Below are 14632 nucleotides of genomic sequence, written 5' to 3' on the forward strand. Positions count from 1 at the left end.
CTCTGTCCTCTGTGGTGTTTGCTCACGGCCGCTCTGTCCTCTGTGGTGTTTGCGAACCGGCCGCTCTGTCCTCTGTGTTGTTTGCGCATCGGTCGCTCTATCCTCTGTGTGGTTTGCGCATCGGTCGCTCTATCCTCTGTGTGGTTTGCGAACCGGCCGCTCTGTCCTCTGCGTTGTTGGCGCACCGGCCGCTCTGTCCTCTGTGTTGTTTGCGCATCGGTCGCTCTATCCTATGTGTGGTTTGCGCATCGGTCGCTCTATCCTCTGTGTGGTTTGCGCATCGGTCGCTCTATCCTCTGTGTGGTTTGCACACCGGCCGCTCTGTCATCTGTGTTCTTTGCGCAGTGGCCGCTCTGTCCTCTGCGTTGTTGGCGCACCGGCCGCTCTGACCTCTGTGTTGTTTGCGCATCGGTCGCTCTATCCTCTGTGTTGTTTGCGCATCGGTCGCTCTATCCTCTGTGTTGTTTGCGCACCGGCCGCTCTGCACTCTGCGTTGTTCGCGCACCGGCCGCTCTCGGCTGCTCTGTCCTCTGTTGTTTGCGCACCGGGCGCTCTGACTCTGTGGTGTTTGCGCACCGGGCGCTCTGACTCTGTGGTATTTGCTCACCGGCTGCTCTGTCCTCTGTGGTATTTGCTCACCGGCTGCTCTGTCCTCTGTGGTATTTGCTCACCGGCCGCTCTATCCTCTGTGGTGTTTGCTCATCGGCCGCTCTGTCCTCTGTGGTGTTTGCTCTCCGGCCGCTCTGTCCTCTGTGGTGTTTGCGCATCGGTCGCTGTGTCCTCTGTGTTGTTTGCGCATCGGTCGCTCTATCCTCTGTGTGGTTTGCGCATCGGTCGCTCTATCCTCTGTGTGGTTTGCGCATCGGTCGCTCTATCCTCTGTGTGGTTTGTGAACCGGCCGCTCTGTCCTCTGCGTTGTTACCGCACCGGCCGCTCTGTCCTCTGTGTTTGCGAACCGGCCGCTCTGTCCTCTGCGTTGTTGGCGCACCGGCCGCTCTGACCTCTGTGTTTGCGCATCGGTCGCTCTATCCTCTGTGTTGTTTGCGCACCGGCCGCTCTGCCCTCTGCGTTGTTCGCGCACCGGCCGCTCTCGGCTGCTCTGTCCTCTGTTGTTTTTGCGCACCGGGCGCTCTATCCTGTGTTTTTTGCGCAGCGGCCGCTCTGTCCTGTACGTTGTTTGCGCACCGGCCACTCTGACCTCTGTGTTTGTGCATCGGTCGCTCTATCCTCTGCGTTGTTTGCGACCCCGGCCACTCTGTCGTCTGTGTTGTTTGCGCCCCGGCCGCTCTATCCTGTGTTGTTTGCGCATCGGTCGCTCTATCCTCTGTGTTGTTCGCGCATCGGCCACTCTGTCTTCTGTGGTGTTTGCTCACCGGCCGCTCTGACTCTGTGGTGTTTGCTCACCGGCCGCTCTGACTCTGTGGTGTTTGCTCACCGGCCGCTCTGTCCTCTGTGGTGTTTGCTCACCGGCCGCTCTGTCCTCTGTGTTGTTTGCGCATCGGTCGCTCTATCCTATGTGTGGTTTGCGCATCGGTCGCTCTATCCTCTGTGTGGTTTGCGCATCGGTCGCTCTATCCTCTGTGTGGTTTGCACACCGGCCGCTCTGTCATCTGTGTTCTTTGTGCACCGGCCGCTCTGTTCTCTGTGTTCTTTGCGCAGTGGCCGCTCTGTCCTCTGCGTTGTTGGCGCACCGGCCGCTCTGACCTCTGTGTTGTTTGCGCATCGGTCGCTCTATCCTCTGTGTTGTTTGCGCATCGGTCGCTCTATCCTCTGTGTTGTTTGCGCACCGGCCGCTCTGCACTCTGCGTTGTTCGCGCACCGGCCGCTCTCGGCTGCTCTGTCCTCTGTTGTTTGCGCACCGGGCGCTCTGACTCTGTGGTGTTTGCGCACCGGGCGCTCTGACTCTGTGGTATTTGCTCACCGGCTGCTCTGTCCTCTGTGGTATTTGCTCACCGGCTGCTCTGTCCTCTGTGGTATTTGCTCACCGGCCGCTCTATCCTCTGTGGTGTTTGCTCACCGGCCGCTCTGTCCTCTGTGGTGTTTGCTCTCCGGCCGCTCTGTCCTCTGTGGTGTTTGCGCATCGGTCGCTGTGTCCTCTGTGTTGTTTGCGCATCGGTCGCTCTATCCTCTGTGTGGTTTGCGCATCGGTCGCTCTATCCTCTGTGTGGTTTGCGAACCGGCCGCTCTGTCCTCTGCGTTGTTGGCGCACCGGCCGCTCTGTCCTCTGTGTTTGCGAACCGGCCGCTCTGTCCTCTGCGTTGTTGGCGCACCGGCCGCTCTGACCTCTGTGTTTGCGCATCGGTCGCTCTATCCTCTGTGTTGTTTGCGCACCGGCCGCTCTGCCCTCTGCGTTGTTCGCGCACCGGCCGCTCTCGGCTGCTCTGTCCTCTGTTGTTTTTGCGCACCGGGCGCTCTATCCTGTGTTGTTTGCGCAGCGGCCGCTCTGTCCTGTACGTTGTTTGCGCACCGGCCACTCTGACCTCTGTGTTTGTGCATCGGTCGCTCTATCCTCTGCGTTGTTTGCGCCCCGGCCACTCTGTCGTCTGTGTTGTTTGCGCCCCGGCCGCTCTATCCTGTGTTGTTTGCGCATCGGTCGCTCTATCCTCTGTGTTGTTCGCGCATCGGCCACTCTGTCTTCTGTGGTGTTTGCTCACCGGCCGCTCTGACTCTGTGGTGTTTGCTCACCGGCCGCTCTGACTCTGTGGTGTTTGCTCACCGGCCGCTCTGACTCTGTGGTGTTTGCTCACCAGCCGCTCTGTCCTCTGTGGTGTTTGCTCATTGGCTGCTCTGTCCTCTGTGGTGTTTGCTCACGGCCGCTCTGTCCTCTGTGGTGTTTGCTCACCGGCCGCTCTGTCCTCTGTGTTGTTTGCGCATCGGTCGCTCTATCCTATGTGTGGTTTGCGCATCGGTCGCTCTATCCTCTGTGTGGTTTGCGCATCGGTCGCTCTATCCTCTGTGTGGTTTGCACACCGGCCGCTCTGTCATCTGTGTTCTTTGTGCACCGGCCGCTCTGTTCTCTGTGTTCTTTGCGCAGTGGCCGCTCTGTCCTCTGCGTTGTTGGCGCACCGGCCGCTCTGACCTCTGTGTTGTTTGCGCATCGGTCGCTCTATCCTCTGTGTTGTTTGCGCATCGGTCGCTCTATCCTCTGTGTTGTTTGCGCACCGGCCGCTCTGCACTCTGCGTTGTTCGCGCACCGGCCGCTCTCGGCTGCTCTGTCCTCTGTTGTTTGCGCACCGGGCGCTCTGACTCTGTGGTGTTTGCGCACCGGGCGCTCTGACTCTGTGGTATTTGCTCACCGGCTGCTCTGTCCTCTGTGGTATTTGCTCACCGGCTGCTCTGTCCTCTGTGGTATTTGCTCACCGGCCGCTCTATCCTCTGTGGTGTTTGCTCACCGGCCGCTCTGTCCTCTGTGGTGTTTGCGCTCCGGCCGCTCTGTCCTCTGTGGTGTTTGCGCATCGGTCGCTGTGTCCTCTGTGTTGTTTGCGCATCGGTCGCTCTATCCTCTGTGTGGTTTGCGCATCGGTCGCTCTATCCTCTGTGTGGTTTGCGCATCGGTCGCTCTATCCTCTGTGTGGTTTGCGAACCGGCCGCTCTGACCTCTGCGTTGTTACCGCACCGGCCGCTCTGTCCTCTGTGTTTGCGAACCGGCCGCTCTGTCCTCTGTGTTGTTTGCGCATCGGTCGCTCTATCCTCTGTGTGGTTTGCGCATCGGTCGCTCTATCCTCTGTGTGGTTTGCGAACCGGCCGCTCTGTCCTCTGCGTTGTTGGCGCACCGGCCGCTCTGTCCTCTGTGTTTGCGAACCGGCCGCTCTGTCCTCTGCGTTGTTGGCGCACCGGCCGCTCTATCCTCTGTGTTGTTTGCGCATCGGTCGCTCTATCCTCTGTGTTGTTTGCGCACCGGCCGCTCTGCCCTCTGCGTTGTTCGCGCACCGGCCGCTCTCGGCTGCTCTGTCCTCTGTTGTTTTTGCGCACCGGGCGCTCTATCCTGTGTTTTTTGCGCAGCGGCCGCTCTGTCCTGTACGTTGTTTGCGCACCGGCCACTCTGACCTCTGTGTTTGTGCATCGGTCGCTCTATCCTCTGCGTTGTTTGCGCCCCGGCCACTCTGTCGTCTGTGTTGTTTGCTCCCCGGCCGCTCTATCCTGTGTTGTTTGCGCATCGGTCGCTCTATCCTCTGTGTTGTTCGCGCATCGGCCACTCTGTCTTCTGTGGTGTTTGCTCACCGGCCGCTCTGACTCTGTGGTGTTTGCTCACCGGCCGCTCTGACTCTGTGGTGTTTGCTCACCGGCCGCTCTGTCCTCTGTGGTGTTTGCTCACCGGCCGCTCTGTCCTCTGTGTTGTTTGCGCATCGGTCGCTCTATCCTATGTGTGGTTTGCGCATCGGTCGCTCTATCCTCTGTGTGGTTTGCGCATCGGTCGCTCTATCCTCTGTGTGGTTTGCACACCGGCCGCTCTGTCATCTGTGTTCTTTGTGCACCGGCCGCTCTGTTCTCTGTGTTCTTTGCGCAGTGGCCGCTCTGTCCTCTGCGTTGTTGGCGCACCGGCCGCTCTGACCTCTGTGTTGTTTGCGCATCGGTCGCTCTATCCTCTGTGTTGTTTGCGCATCGGTCGCTCTATCCTCTGTGTTGTTTGCGCACCGGCCGCTCTGCACTCTGCGTTGTTCGCGCACCGGCCGCTCTCGGCTGCTCTGTCCTCTGTTGTTTGCGCACCGGGCGCTCTGACTCTGTGGTGTTTGCGCACCGGGCGCTCTGACTCTGTGGTATTTGCTCACCGGCTGCTCTGTCCTCTGTGGTATTTGCTCACCGGCTGCTCTGTCCTCTGTGGTATTTGCTCACCGGCCGCTCTATCCTCTGTGGTGTTTGCTCAACGGCCGCTCTTTCCTCTGTGGTGTTTGCTCTCCGGCCGCTCTGTCCTCTGTGGTGTTTGCGCATCGGTCGCTGTGTCCTCTGTGTTGTTTGCGCATCGGTCGCTCTATCCTCTGTGTGGTTTGCGCATCGGTCGCTCTATCCTCTGTGTGGTTTGCGAACCGGCCGCTCTGTCCTCTGCGTTGTTGGCGCACCGGCCGCTCTGTCCTCTGTGTTTGCGAACCGGCCGCTCTGTCCTCTGCGTTGTTGGCGCACCGGCCGCTCTGACCTCTGTGTTTGCGCATCGGTCGCTCTCGGCCGCTCTGTCCTCTGTGTTTGCGAACCGGCCGCTCTGTCCTCTGTGTTGTTTGCGCACCGGCCGCTCTGCCCTCTGCGTTGTTCGCGCACCGGCCGCTCTCGGCTGCTCTGTCCTCTGTTGTTTTTGCGCACCGGGCGCTCTATCCTGTGTTGTTTGCGCAGCGGCCGCTCTGTCCTGTACGTTGTTTGCGCATCGGCCACTCTGACCTCTGTGTTTGTGCATCGGTCGCTCTATCCTCTGCGTTGTTTGCGCCCCGGCCACTCTGTCGTCTGTGTTGTTTGCGCATCGGTCGCTCTATCCTCTGTGCTGTTCGCGCATCGGCCACTCTGTCTTCTGTGGTGTTTGCTCACCGGCCGCTCTGACTCTGTGGTGTTTGCTCACCGGCCGCTCTGACTCTGTGGTGTTTGCTCACCAGCCGCTCTGTCCTCTGTGGTGTTTGCTCATTGGCTGCTCTGTCCTCTGTGGTGTTTGCTCACCGGCCGCTCTGTCCTCTGTGGTGTTTGCTCACCGGCCGCTCTGTCCTCTGTGGTGTTTGCGCATCGGTCGCTCTATCCTATGTGTGGTTTGCGCATCGGTCGCTCTATCCTCTGTGTGGTTTGCGCATCGGTCGCTCTATCCTCTGTGTGGTTTGCGCATCGGTCGCTCTATCCTCTGTGTTCTTTGTGCACCGGCCGCTCTGTTATCTGTGTTCTCTGTGTTCTGAGCAAACACCACAGAGGATAGAGCGGCCGGTGAGCAAATACCACAGAGGACAGAGCAGCCGGTGAGCAAATACCACAGAGGACAGAGCAGCCGGTGAGCAAATACCACAGAGTCTGTTCTCTGTGTTCTTTGCGCAGTGGCCGCTCTGTCCTCTGCGTTGTTGGCGCACCGGCCGCTCTGACCTCTGTGTTGTTTGCGCATCGGTCGCTCTATCCTCTGTGTTGTTTGCGCATCGGTCGCTCTATCCTCTGTGTTGTTTGCGCACCGGCCGCTCTGCACTCTGCGTTGTTCGCGCACCGGCCGCTCTCGGCTGCTCTGTCCTCTGTTGTTTGCGCACCGGGCGCTCTGACTCTGTGGTGTTTGCGCAGCGGGCGCTCTGACTCTGTGGTGTTTGCGCACCGGGCGCTCTGACTCTGTGGTGTTTGTTCACCGGCCGCTCTGTCCTCTGTGGTGTTTGTTCACCGGCCGCTCTGTCCTCTGTGGTGTTTGCTCACCGGCCGCTCTGTCCTCTGTGGTGTTTGCTCACCGGCTGCTCTGTCCTCTGTGGTGTTTGCTCACCGGCAGCTCTGTCCTCTGTGGTGTTTGCTCACCGGCCGCTCTGTCCTCTGTGGTGTTTGCTCACCGGCCGCTCTGTCCTCTGTGGTGTTTGCGCATCGGTCGCTCTATCCTATGTGTGGTTTGCGCATCGGTCGCTCTATCCTCTGTGTGGTTTGCGCATCGGTCGCTCTATCCTCTGTGTGGTTTGCACACCGGCCGCTCTGTCATCTGTGTTCTTTGTGCGCTCTGACTCTGTGGTGTTTGTTCACCGGCCGCTCTGTCCTCTGTGGTGTTTGCTCACCGGCCGCTCTGTCCTCTGTGGTGTTTGCTCACCGGCCGCTCTGTCCTCTGTGGTGTTTGCTCACCGGCTGCTCTGTCCTCTGTGGTGTTTGCTCATTGGCTGCTCTGTCCTCTGTGGTGTTTGCACACCGGCCGCTCTGTCATCTGTGTTCTTTGGGCGCTCTGACTCTGTGGTGTTTGTTCACCGGCCGCTCTGTCCTCTGTGGTGTTTGTTCACCGGCCGCTCTGTCCTCTGTGGTGTTTGTTCACCGGCCGCTCTGTCCTCTGTGGTGTTTGCTCACCGGCCGCTCTGTCCTCTGTGGTGTTTGCTCACCGGCTGCTCTGTCCTCTGTGGTGTTTGCTCATTGGCTGCTCTGTCCTCTGTGGTGTTTGCTCACCGGCCGCTCTGTCCTCTGTGGTGTTTGCTCACCGGCCGCTCTGTCCTCTGTGGTGTTTGCTCACCGGCCGCTCTGTCCTCTGTGGTGTTTGCTCACCGGCTGCTCTGTCCTCTGTGGTGTTTGCTCACCGGCAGCTCTGTCCTCTGTGGTGTTTGCTCACCGGCCGCTCTGTCCTCTGTGGTGTTTGCTCTCCGGCCGCTCTGTCCTCTGTGGTGTTTGCGCATCGGTCGCTGTGTCCTCTGTGGTGTTTGCGCATCGGTCGCTCTATCCTATGTGTGGTTTGCGCATCGGTCGCTCTATCCTATGTGTGGTTTGCGCATCGGTCGCTCTATCCTATGTGTGGTTTGCGCATCGGTCGCTCTATCCTCTGTGTGGTTTGCGCATCGGTCGCTCTATCCTCTGTGTGGTTTGCGCATCGGTCGCTCTATCCTCTGTGTGGTTTGCGAACCGGCCGCTCTGTCCTCTGCGTTGTTACCGCACCGGCCGCTCTGTCCTCTGTGTTTGCGAACCGGCCGCTCTGTCCTCTGTGTTGTTTGCGCATCGGTCGCTCTATCCTCTGTGTGGTTTGCGCATCGGTCGCTCTATCCTCTGTGTGGTTTGCGAACCGGCCGCTCTGTCCTCTGCGTTGTTGGCGCACCGGCCGCTCTGTCCTCTGTGTTGTTGGCGCACCGGCCGCTCTGACCTCTGTGTTTGCGCATCGGTCGCTCTATCCTCTGTGTTGTTTGCGCACCGGCCGCTCTGCCCTCTGCGTTGTTCGCGCACCGGCCGCTCTCGGCTGCTCTGTCCTCTGTTGTTTTTGTGCACCGGGCGCTCTATCCTGTGTTGTTTGCGCAGCGGCCGCTCTGTCCTGTGCGTTGTTTGCGCACCGGCCACTCTGACCTCTGTGTTTGTGCATCGGTCGCTCTATCCTCTGCGTTGTTTGCGCCCCGGCCACTCTGTCGTCTGTGTTGTTTGCGCCCCGGCCGCTCTATCCTGTGTTGTTTGCGCATCGGTCGCTCTATCCTCTGTGTTGTTCGCGCATCGGCCACTCTGACTCTGTGGTGTTTGCTCACCGGCCGCTCTGACTCTGTGGTGTTTGCTCACCAGCCGCTCTGTCCTCTGTGGTGTTTGCTCATTGGCTGCTCTGTCCTCTGTGGTGTTTGCTCACCGGCCGCTCTGTCCTCTGTGGTGTTTGCTCACCGGCCGCTCTGTCGTCTGTGGTGTTTGCGCATCGGTCGCTCTGTCCTCTGTGTTGTTTGCGCATCGGTCGCTCTATCCTCTGTGTGGTTTGCGCATCGGTCGCTCTATCCTCTGTGTGGTTTGCGCATCGGTCGCTCTATCCTCTGTGTGGTTTGCGCATCGGCCGCTCTGTCCTCTGTTGTTTGCGCACCGGCTGCTCTGTCCTCTGTGTTGTTTGCGAACCGGCCGCTCTGTCCTCTGCGTTGTTGGCGCACCGGCCGCTCTGACCTCTGTGTTGTTTGCGCATCGGTCGCTCTATCCTCTGTGTTGTTTGCGCACCGACCGCTCTGCCCTCTGCGTTGTTCGCGCACCAGCCGCTCTCGGCTGCTCTGTCCTCTGTTGTTTGCGCACCGGGCACTCTATCCTGTGTTGTTTGTGCAGCGGCCACTCTGTCCTCTGCGTTGTTTGCGCCCCGGCCACTCTGTCCTCTGTGTTGTTTGCTCCCCGGCCACTCTGTCCTCTGTGTTGTTTGCGCCCCGGCCGCTCTATCCTGTGTTGTTTGCACATCGGTCGCTCTATCCTCTGTGGTGTTTGCTCACCGGCCGCTCTGCCTCTGGTGTTTGCTCACCGGCCGCTCTGCCTCTGTGGTGTTTGCTCACCGGCCGCTCTGCCTCTGTGGTGTTTGCTCACCGGCCGCTCTGACTCTGTGGTGTTTGCTCACCGGCCGCTCTGACTCTGTGGTGTTTGTTCACCGGCCGCCCTGTCCTCTGTGGTTGTTGGCTCACCGGCCGCCCTGTCCTCTGTGGTGTTGGCTCACCGGCCGCTCTGTCCTCTGTGGTGTTTGCTCACCGGCCGCTCTGTCCTCTGTGGTGTTTGCTCACCGGCCGCTCTGTCCTCTGTGTTGTTTGCGCATCGGTCGCTCTATCCTCTGTGTGGTTTGCGCATCGGTCGCTCTATCCTCTGTGGTGTTTGCTCACCGGCCGCTCTGCCTCTGTGGTGTTTGCTCACCGGCCGCTCTGCCTCTGTGGTGTTTGCTCACCGGCCGCTCTGCCTCTGTGGTGTTTGCTCACCGGCCGCTCTGACTCTGTGGTGTTTGCTCACCGGCCGCTCTGACTCTGTGGTGTTTGCTCACCGGCCGCTCTGTCCTCTGTGGTTGTTGGCTCACCGGCCGCTCTGTCCTCTGTGGTGTTGGCTCACCGGCCGCTCTGTCCTCTGTGGTGTTTGCTCACCGGCCGCTCTGTCCTCTGTGGTGTTTGCTCACCGGCCGCTCTGTCCTCTGTGGTGTTTGCTCACCGGCCGCTCTGTCCTCTGTGGTGTTTGCTCACCGGCCGCTCTGTCCTCTGTGGTGTTTGCGCATCGGTCGCTCTGTCCTCTGTGTTGTTTGCGCATCGGTCGCTCTATCCTCTGTGTGGTTTGCGCATCGGTCGCTCTATCCTCTGTGGTGTTTGCTCACCGGCCGCTCTGCCTCTGTGGTGTTTGCTCACCGGCCGCTCTGCCTCTGTGGTGTTTGCTCACCGGCCGCTCTGCCTCTGTGGTGTTTGCTCACCGGCCGCTCTGACTCTGTGGTGTTTGCTCACCGGCCGCTCTGACTCTGTGGTGTTTGCTCACCGGCCGCTCTGTCCTCTGTGGTTGTTGGCTCACCGGCCGCTCTGTCCTCTGTGGTGTTGGCTCACCGGCCGCTCTGTCCTCTGTGGTGTTTGCTCACCGGCCGCTCTGTCCTCTGTGGTGTTTGCTCACCGGCCGCTCTGTCCTCTGTGGTGTTTGCTCACCGGCCGCTCTGTCCTCTGTGGTGTTTGCTCACCGGCCGCTCTGTCCTCTGTGGTGTTTGCGCATCGGTCGCTCTGTCCTCTGTGTTGTTTGCGCATCGGTCGCTCTATCCTCTGTGTGGTTTGCGCATCGGTCGCTCTATCCTCTGTGTGGTTTGCGCACCGGCCGCTCTATCCTCTGTGTGGTTTGCGCACCGGCCGCTCTATCCTCTGTGTGGTTTGCGCACCGGCCGCTCAGTCCTCTGTGGTGTTTGCTCACCGGCCGCTCTGTCCTCTGTTGTGTTTGCTCACCGGCCGCTCTGTCCTCTGTGGTGTTTGCTCACCGGCCGCTCTGCCCTCTGTGGTGTTCGCTCACCGGCCGCTCTGTCCTCTGCGTTGTTCGCGCACCGGCCGCTCTGTCCTCTGTGTTCGCGCACCGGCCGCTCTGCCCTATGCGTTGTTCGCTCAGCGGCTGCTCTGTCCTCTGTGTTGTTCGTGCACCGGCCGCTCTGTCCTTAGTTCTTTCTTTGGTATTTCACATTTTTAGGTGCCAAGAATGAAGATGGAGAAGAGGAGACGGTGGCTCCGGAGGCCTCAGTAGTGAGACAGAAGAAGGTGCTCGGGCCGAGCCGGGTGAGTATGACTCTGTACTGATAGATATCATCAGTGTGTAATAGAGAATAATTATCCAGAAATGTCCCTGTCTGCAGCCCCCACCAGGAACCCTCTCCTCCAGGTACCCCGAGGACGACCCTGACTATTGTGTGTGGACCCCACCGACAGGTAACGACCGCCTATAAAAGGGGCTGATAACATTCTATTTAATCTTGTTCTCATTTGTGTTATAATGGACGAGTGCAATCTGATAGAAAAAATCTGTATAGCACTCCGCAGTACCGGCTGTATTACACAGTCCACCCCGTACGCCGAAATGCTGGCTGTGTTATGCAGTCCGCCCTGTACTCCGTATTGCCGGCTGTGTTATGCAATCTATCTTGTATTCCACTGTGCCGGCTGTGTTACGCAGTCCGCCCCGTACTCTGCAGTGCTGACTGTGTTACGCAGTCCGCCCCGAACTCTGCAGTGCCGGCTGTGTTACGCAGTCCGCCCCGAACTCTGCAGTGCCGGCTGTGTTAGGCTAGTTTCACACTAGCGTTTATGAGCGCAGCGACGGCCTGCGCACGGCCGCCGCTAAGCCGCGCCCCGCCGGTAGCTCCGCCCACGGCGCATGACGCTGCATGCGCCCTGCGTCCCCTATCTTTATCACAGGGGGCGCAGGCCGTGCGCAGTATGCGTTTGGCGGCGCATGCGTCCTTTTGACGGTGTGCCGACAAGCGCCAAACGCAACCTGCTGCAGTTTGGTTGCATCGGCGCACCGTCAAAAAGGCGCATGCGCCGCCAAACGTATACTGCGCACGGCCTGCGCCCCCTGTGATAAAGATAGGGGACGCAGGGCGCATGCAGCGTCATGCGCCGGTGGGCGGAGCTACCGGCGGGGGCGGGGCTTAGCGGCGGCCGTGCGCAGGCCGTCGCTGCGCTCATAAACGCTAGTGTGAAACTAGCCTAACGCAGTCCGCCCCGTACTCTGCAGTGCCGGAGCCCTGTGTTACGCAGTCCGCCCCGTACTCTGCAGTGCCGGATGTGTTATGCAGTCCGCCCCGTACTCCACAGTGCCGGCTGTGTTACGCAGTCCGCCCCGTACTCCGTGGTGTCGGCTGTGTTACGCATTCCGCCCCGTACTCTGCGGTGTCGGCTGTGTTATGCAGTCCGCCCCGTACTCTGCAGTGCCGGATGTATTATGCAGTCCGCCCTGTACTCCGTATTGCCGGCTGTGTTATGCAATCTACCTCGTACTCCACAGTGTCGGCTGTGTTACGAAGTCTGCCCCGTATTCCACTGTGCCGGCTGTGTTACGCAGTCCGCCCCGTACTCTGCAGTGCTGGCTGTGTTACGCAGTCCGCCCCGAACTCTGCAGTGCCGGCTGTATTACGCAGTCCGCCCCGTACACTGCAGTGCTGGCTGTGTTACGCAGTCCGCCCCGTACACTGCAGTGCTGGCTGTGTTACGCAGTCCTCCCCGAACTCTGCAGTGCCGGCTGTATTACGCAGTCCGCCCCGTACACTGCAGTGCCGGCTGTGTTACGCAGTCCGCCCCATACTCTGCAGTGCCGGCTGTGTTATGCAGTCCGCCCCGTACTCCGCAGTGCCGGCTGTGTTACGCATTCTGCCCCGTACTCTGCGGTGTCGGCTCTGTTACGAAGTTCGCCCTGCACTCCGCAGTGCCGGCTGTGTTACGCAGTCCGCCCCGTACTCCGCGGTGTCGGCTGTGTTACGCATTCTGCCCCGTACTCTGCGGTGTCGGCTGTGTTACGAAGTTCGCCCTGCACTCCGCAGTGCCGGCTGTGTTACGAAGTTCGCCCCGTACTCCGCAGTGCCGGCTGTGTTACGAAGTTCGCCCCGTACTCCGCGGTGTCAGCTGTGTTATCCAGTCCGCCCCGTAGTCCGCAGTGTCGGCTGTGTTACGCATTCCGCCCCGTACTCCGCGGTGTCGGCTGTGTTACGCACTCCGCCCCGTACTCCGCGGTGTCGGCTGTGTTACGCATTCTGCCCCGTACTCTGCGGTGTCGGCTGTGTTACGAAGTTCGCCCCGTACTCCGCAGTGTCGGCTGTGTTACGAAGTTCGCCCCGTACTCCGCGGTGTCAGCTGTGTTATCCAGTCCGCCCCGTAGTCCGCAGTGTCGGCTGTGTTACGCATTCCGCCCCGTACTCCGCGGTGTCGGCTGTGTTACGCATTCCGCCCCGTACTCCGCGGTGTCGGCTGTGTTACGCACTCCGCCCCGTACTCCGCGGTGTCGGCTGTGTTACGAAGTTCGCCCCGTACTCCGCAGTGCCGGATGTGTTACGCAGTCCGCCCCCTACTCCGCGGTGTCGGCTGTGTTACGCATTCCGCCCCGTACTCAACGGTGTCGGCTGTGTTATGAAGTTCGCCCCATACTCCGCAGTGCCGGATGTGTTACGCAGTCCGCCCCGTACTCTGCAGTGCCGGAGCCCTGTGTTACGCAGTCCGCCCCGTACTCTGCAGTGCCGGAGCCCTGTGTTACGCAGTCCGCCCCGTACTCTCCAGTGCCGGATGTGTTATGCAATCTGCCCCATATTACACAGTCCGCAGTTTCTCGATATTTCTGAACGTTTCTCTGCTTTTTTTTAATCAGGACAAACGGGTGATGGACGGACCCACCTGAATGAAAAGTACGGTTACTGACCCCACCCTGCTGATCGTGATCTACTCCCCGACAGCGGGCATCTACAGGTTTGTCTGCGATTGTCCCGGGATGCTGCCGCGTTATGTGTTGCACGGACACCGTATAAACACGTCCAAAGGGACTGGATCCTTCCTCCATCAACTATGGCAGCAGAGAGGCCGGACCCCCGACAGACCACATCGTACTGATCCTCCTGCACCGCTCGCTCCCACCCCATTTTGGTTTTACTAAATTTACTAGTGATGTGTTAATTCAGTTCTTTTTATGAAAAGACTCGTTAGACGGCGCCCCCCGTAGACCCCACAGCTCCTCTAGGACGTTCAATTCTTAGTGTGGATTTGTTATTTTTGTGCTTTTTCGTTTTTATTTTATGGATTTTTTGTTATTGCCATCTTGTACAATTTGGAAGCTGTAAATACCGAATTAATTTGTAGAACTTTCTAAAAGAAGATTAAAAATGTTACATTATTCTGTTTGATATCCGTTGACTCCTCCTTTATAACCTTATTAAACAATTATTCACCGTCTGATTTTTCTTGATATGTTGAGCAAAGAAGGACTGTGTACACATACAACCTACTGGTCCCGAGTTACACCCTTTATTATCCAGAGCTGCACTCACTATTCTGCTGGTACAGTCACTGTGTACATACATTACATTACTGATCCTGAGTTACATCCTGTATTATACTCCAGAGCTGCACTCACTATTCTGCTGGTGCAGTCACTGTGTACATACATTACATTACTGATCCTGACTTACCTCCTGTATTATACTCCAGAGCTGCACTCACTATTCTGCTGGTGCAGTCCCTGTGTACATACATTACATTACTGATCCTGAGTTACATCCTGTATTATACTCCAGAGCTGCACTCACTATTCTGCTGGTGCAGTCACTGTGTACATACATTACATTACTGGTCCCGAGTTACACCCTTTATTATCCAGAGCTGCACTCACTATTCTGCTGGTACAGTCACTGTGTACATACATTACATTACTGATCCGGAGTTACATCCTGTATTATACTCCAGAGCTGCACTCACTATTCTGCTGGTGCAGTCACTGTGTACATACATTACATTACTGATCCTGAGTTACCTCCTGTATTATACTCCAGAGCTGAACCCGAATAAAATTCCAGACTGACAGTGAAGACTGACACATGTAGCGCAGTGGATTTGTAAGCTGTTTGTCATGACATATGAACTTTCCAGTTTGCGGTGCCTAGGATGGACAGCCCCTTTAAGGAGTTCCATGCTGATATAGTATTCCTGTTACCAGGAGAGGGCGCTCCGCTTCTTCCAGCCTCTGTTTCCGGCCTCCCATGGTTCTGACTCCTTATCTGTAATCTTCTTCTTTTTCTCTGTCTTCATAGGAGAAGAAT

The 14632-nt window shown here is 58.5% G+C and overlaps 1 protein-coding gene across 1 annotated transcript in view; it reads left to right on the plus strand.

The window, feature by feature from the left end:
• The window catches only part of SLC4A1AP (solute carrier family 4 member 1 adaptor protein), a 35304-nt gene extending 21582 nt beyond the window's left edge, over window positions 1-13722 (plus strand). The window contains exons 12-14 of the mRNA XM_073556316.1: window positions 10528-10613; window positions 10691-10763; window positions 13192-13722. Of these exons, the coding sequence (XP_073412417.1) occupies window positions 10528-10613; window positions 10691-10763; window positions 13192-13241 (209 nt within the window). The 3' untranslated portion in view covers window positions 13242-13722. The remainder of the gene's footprint in view (window positions 1-10527; window positions 10614-10690; window positions 10764-13191) is intronic.
• Window positions 13723-14632: the final 910 nt, after the last annotated feature.

This window comes from Dendrobates tinctorius, unplaced genomic scaffold (assembly GCF_039654945.1).
Source record: "Dendrobates tinctorius isolate UK_male_01 unplaced genomic scaffold, ASM3965494v1 ptg000232l, whole genome shotgun sequence".
In the NCBI taxonomy this organism is placed as follows: domain Eukaryota; kingdom Metazoa; phylum Chordata; class Amphibia; order Anura; family Dendrobatidae; genus Dendrobates; species Dendrobates tinctorius.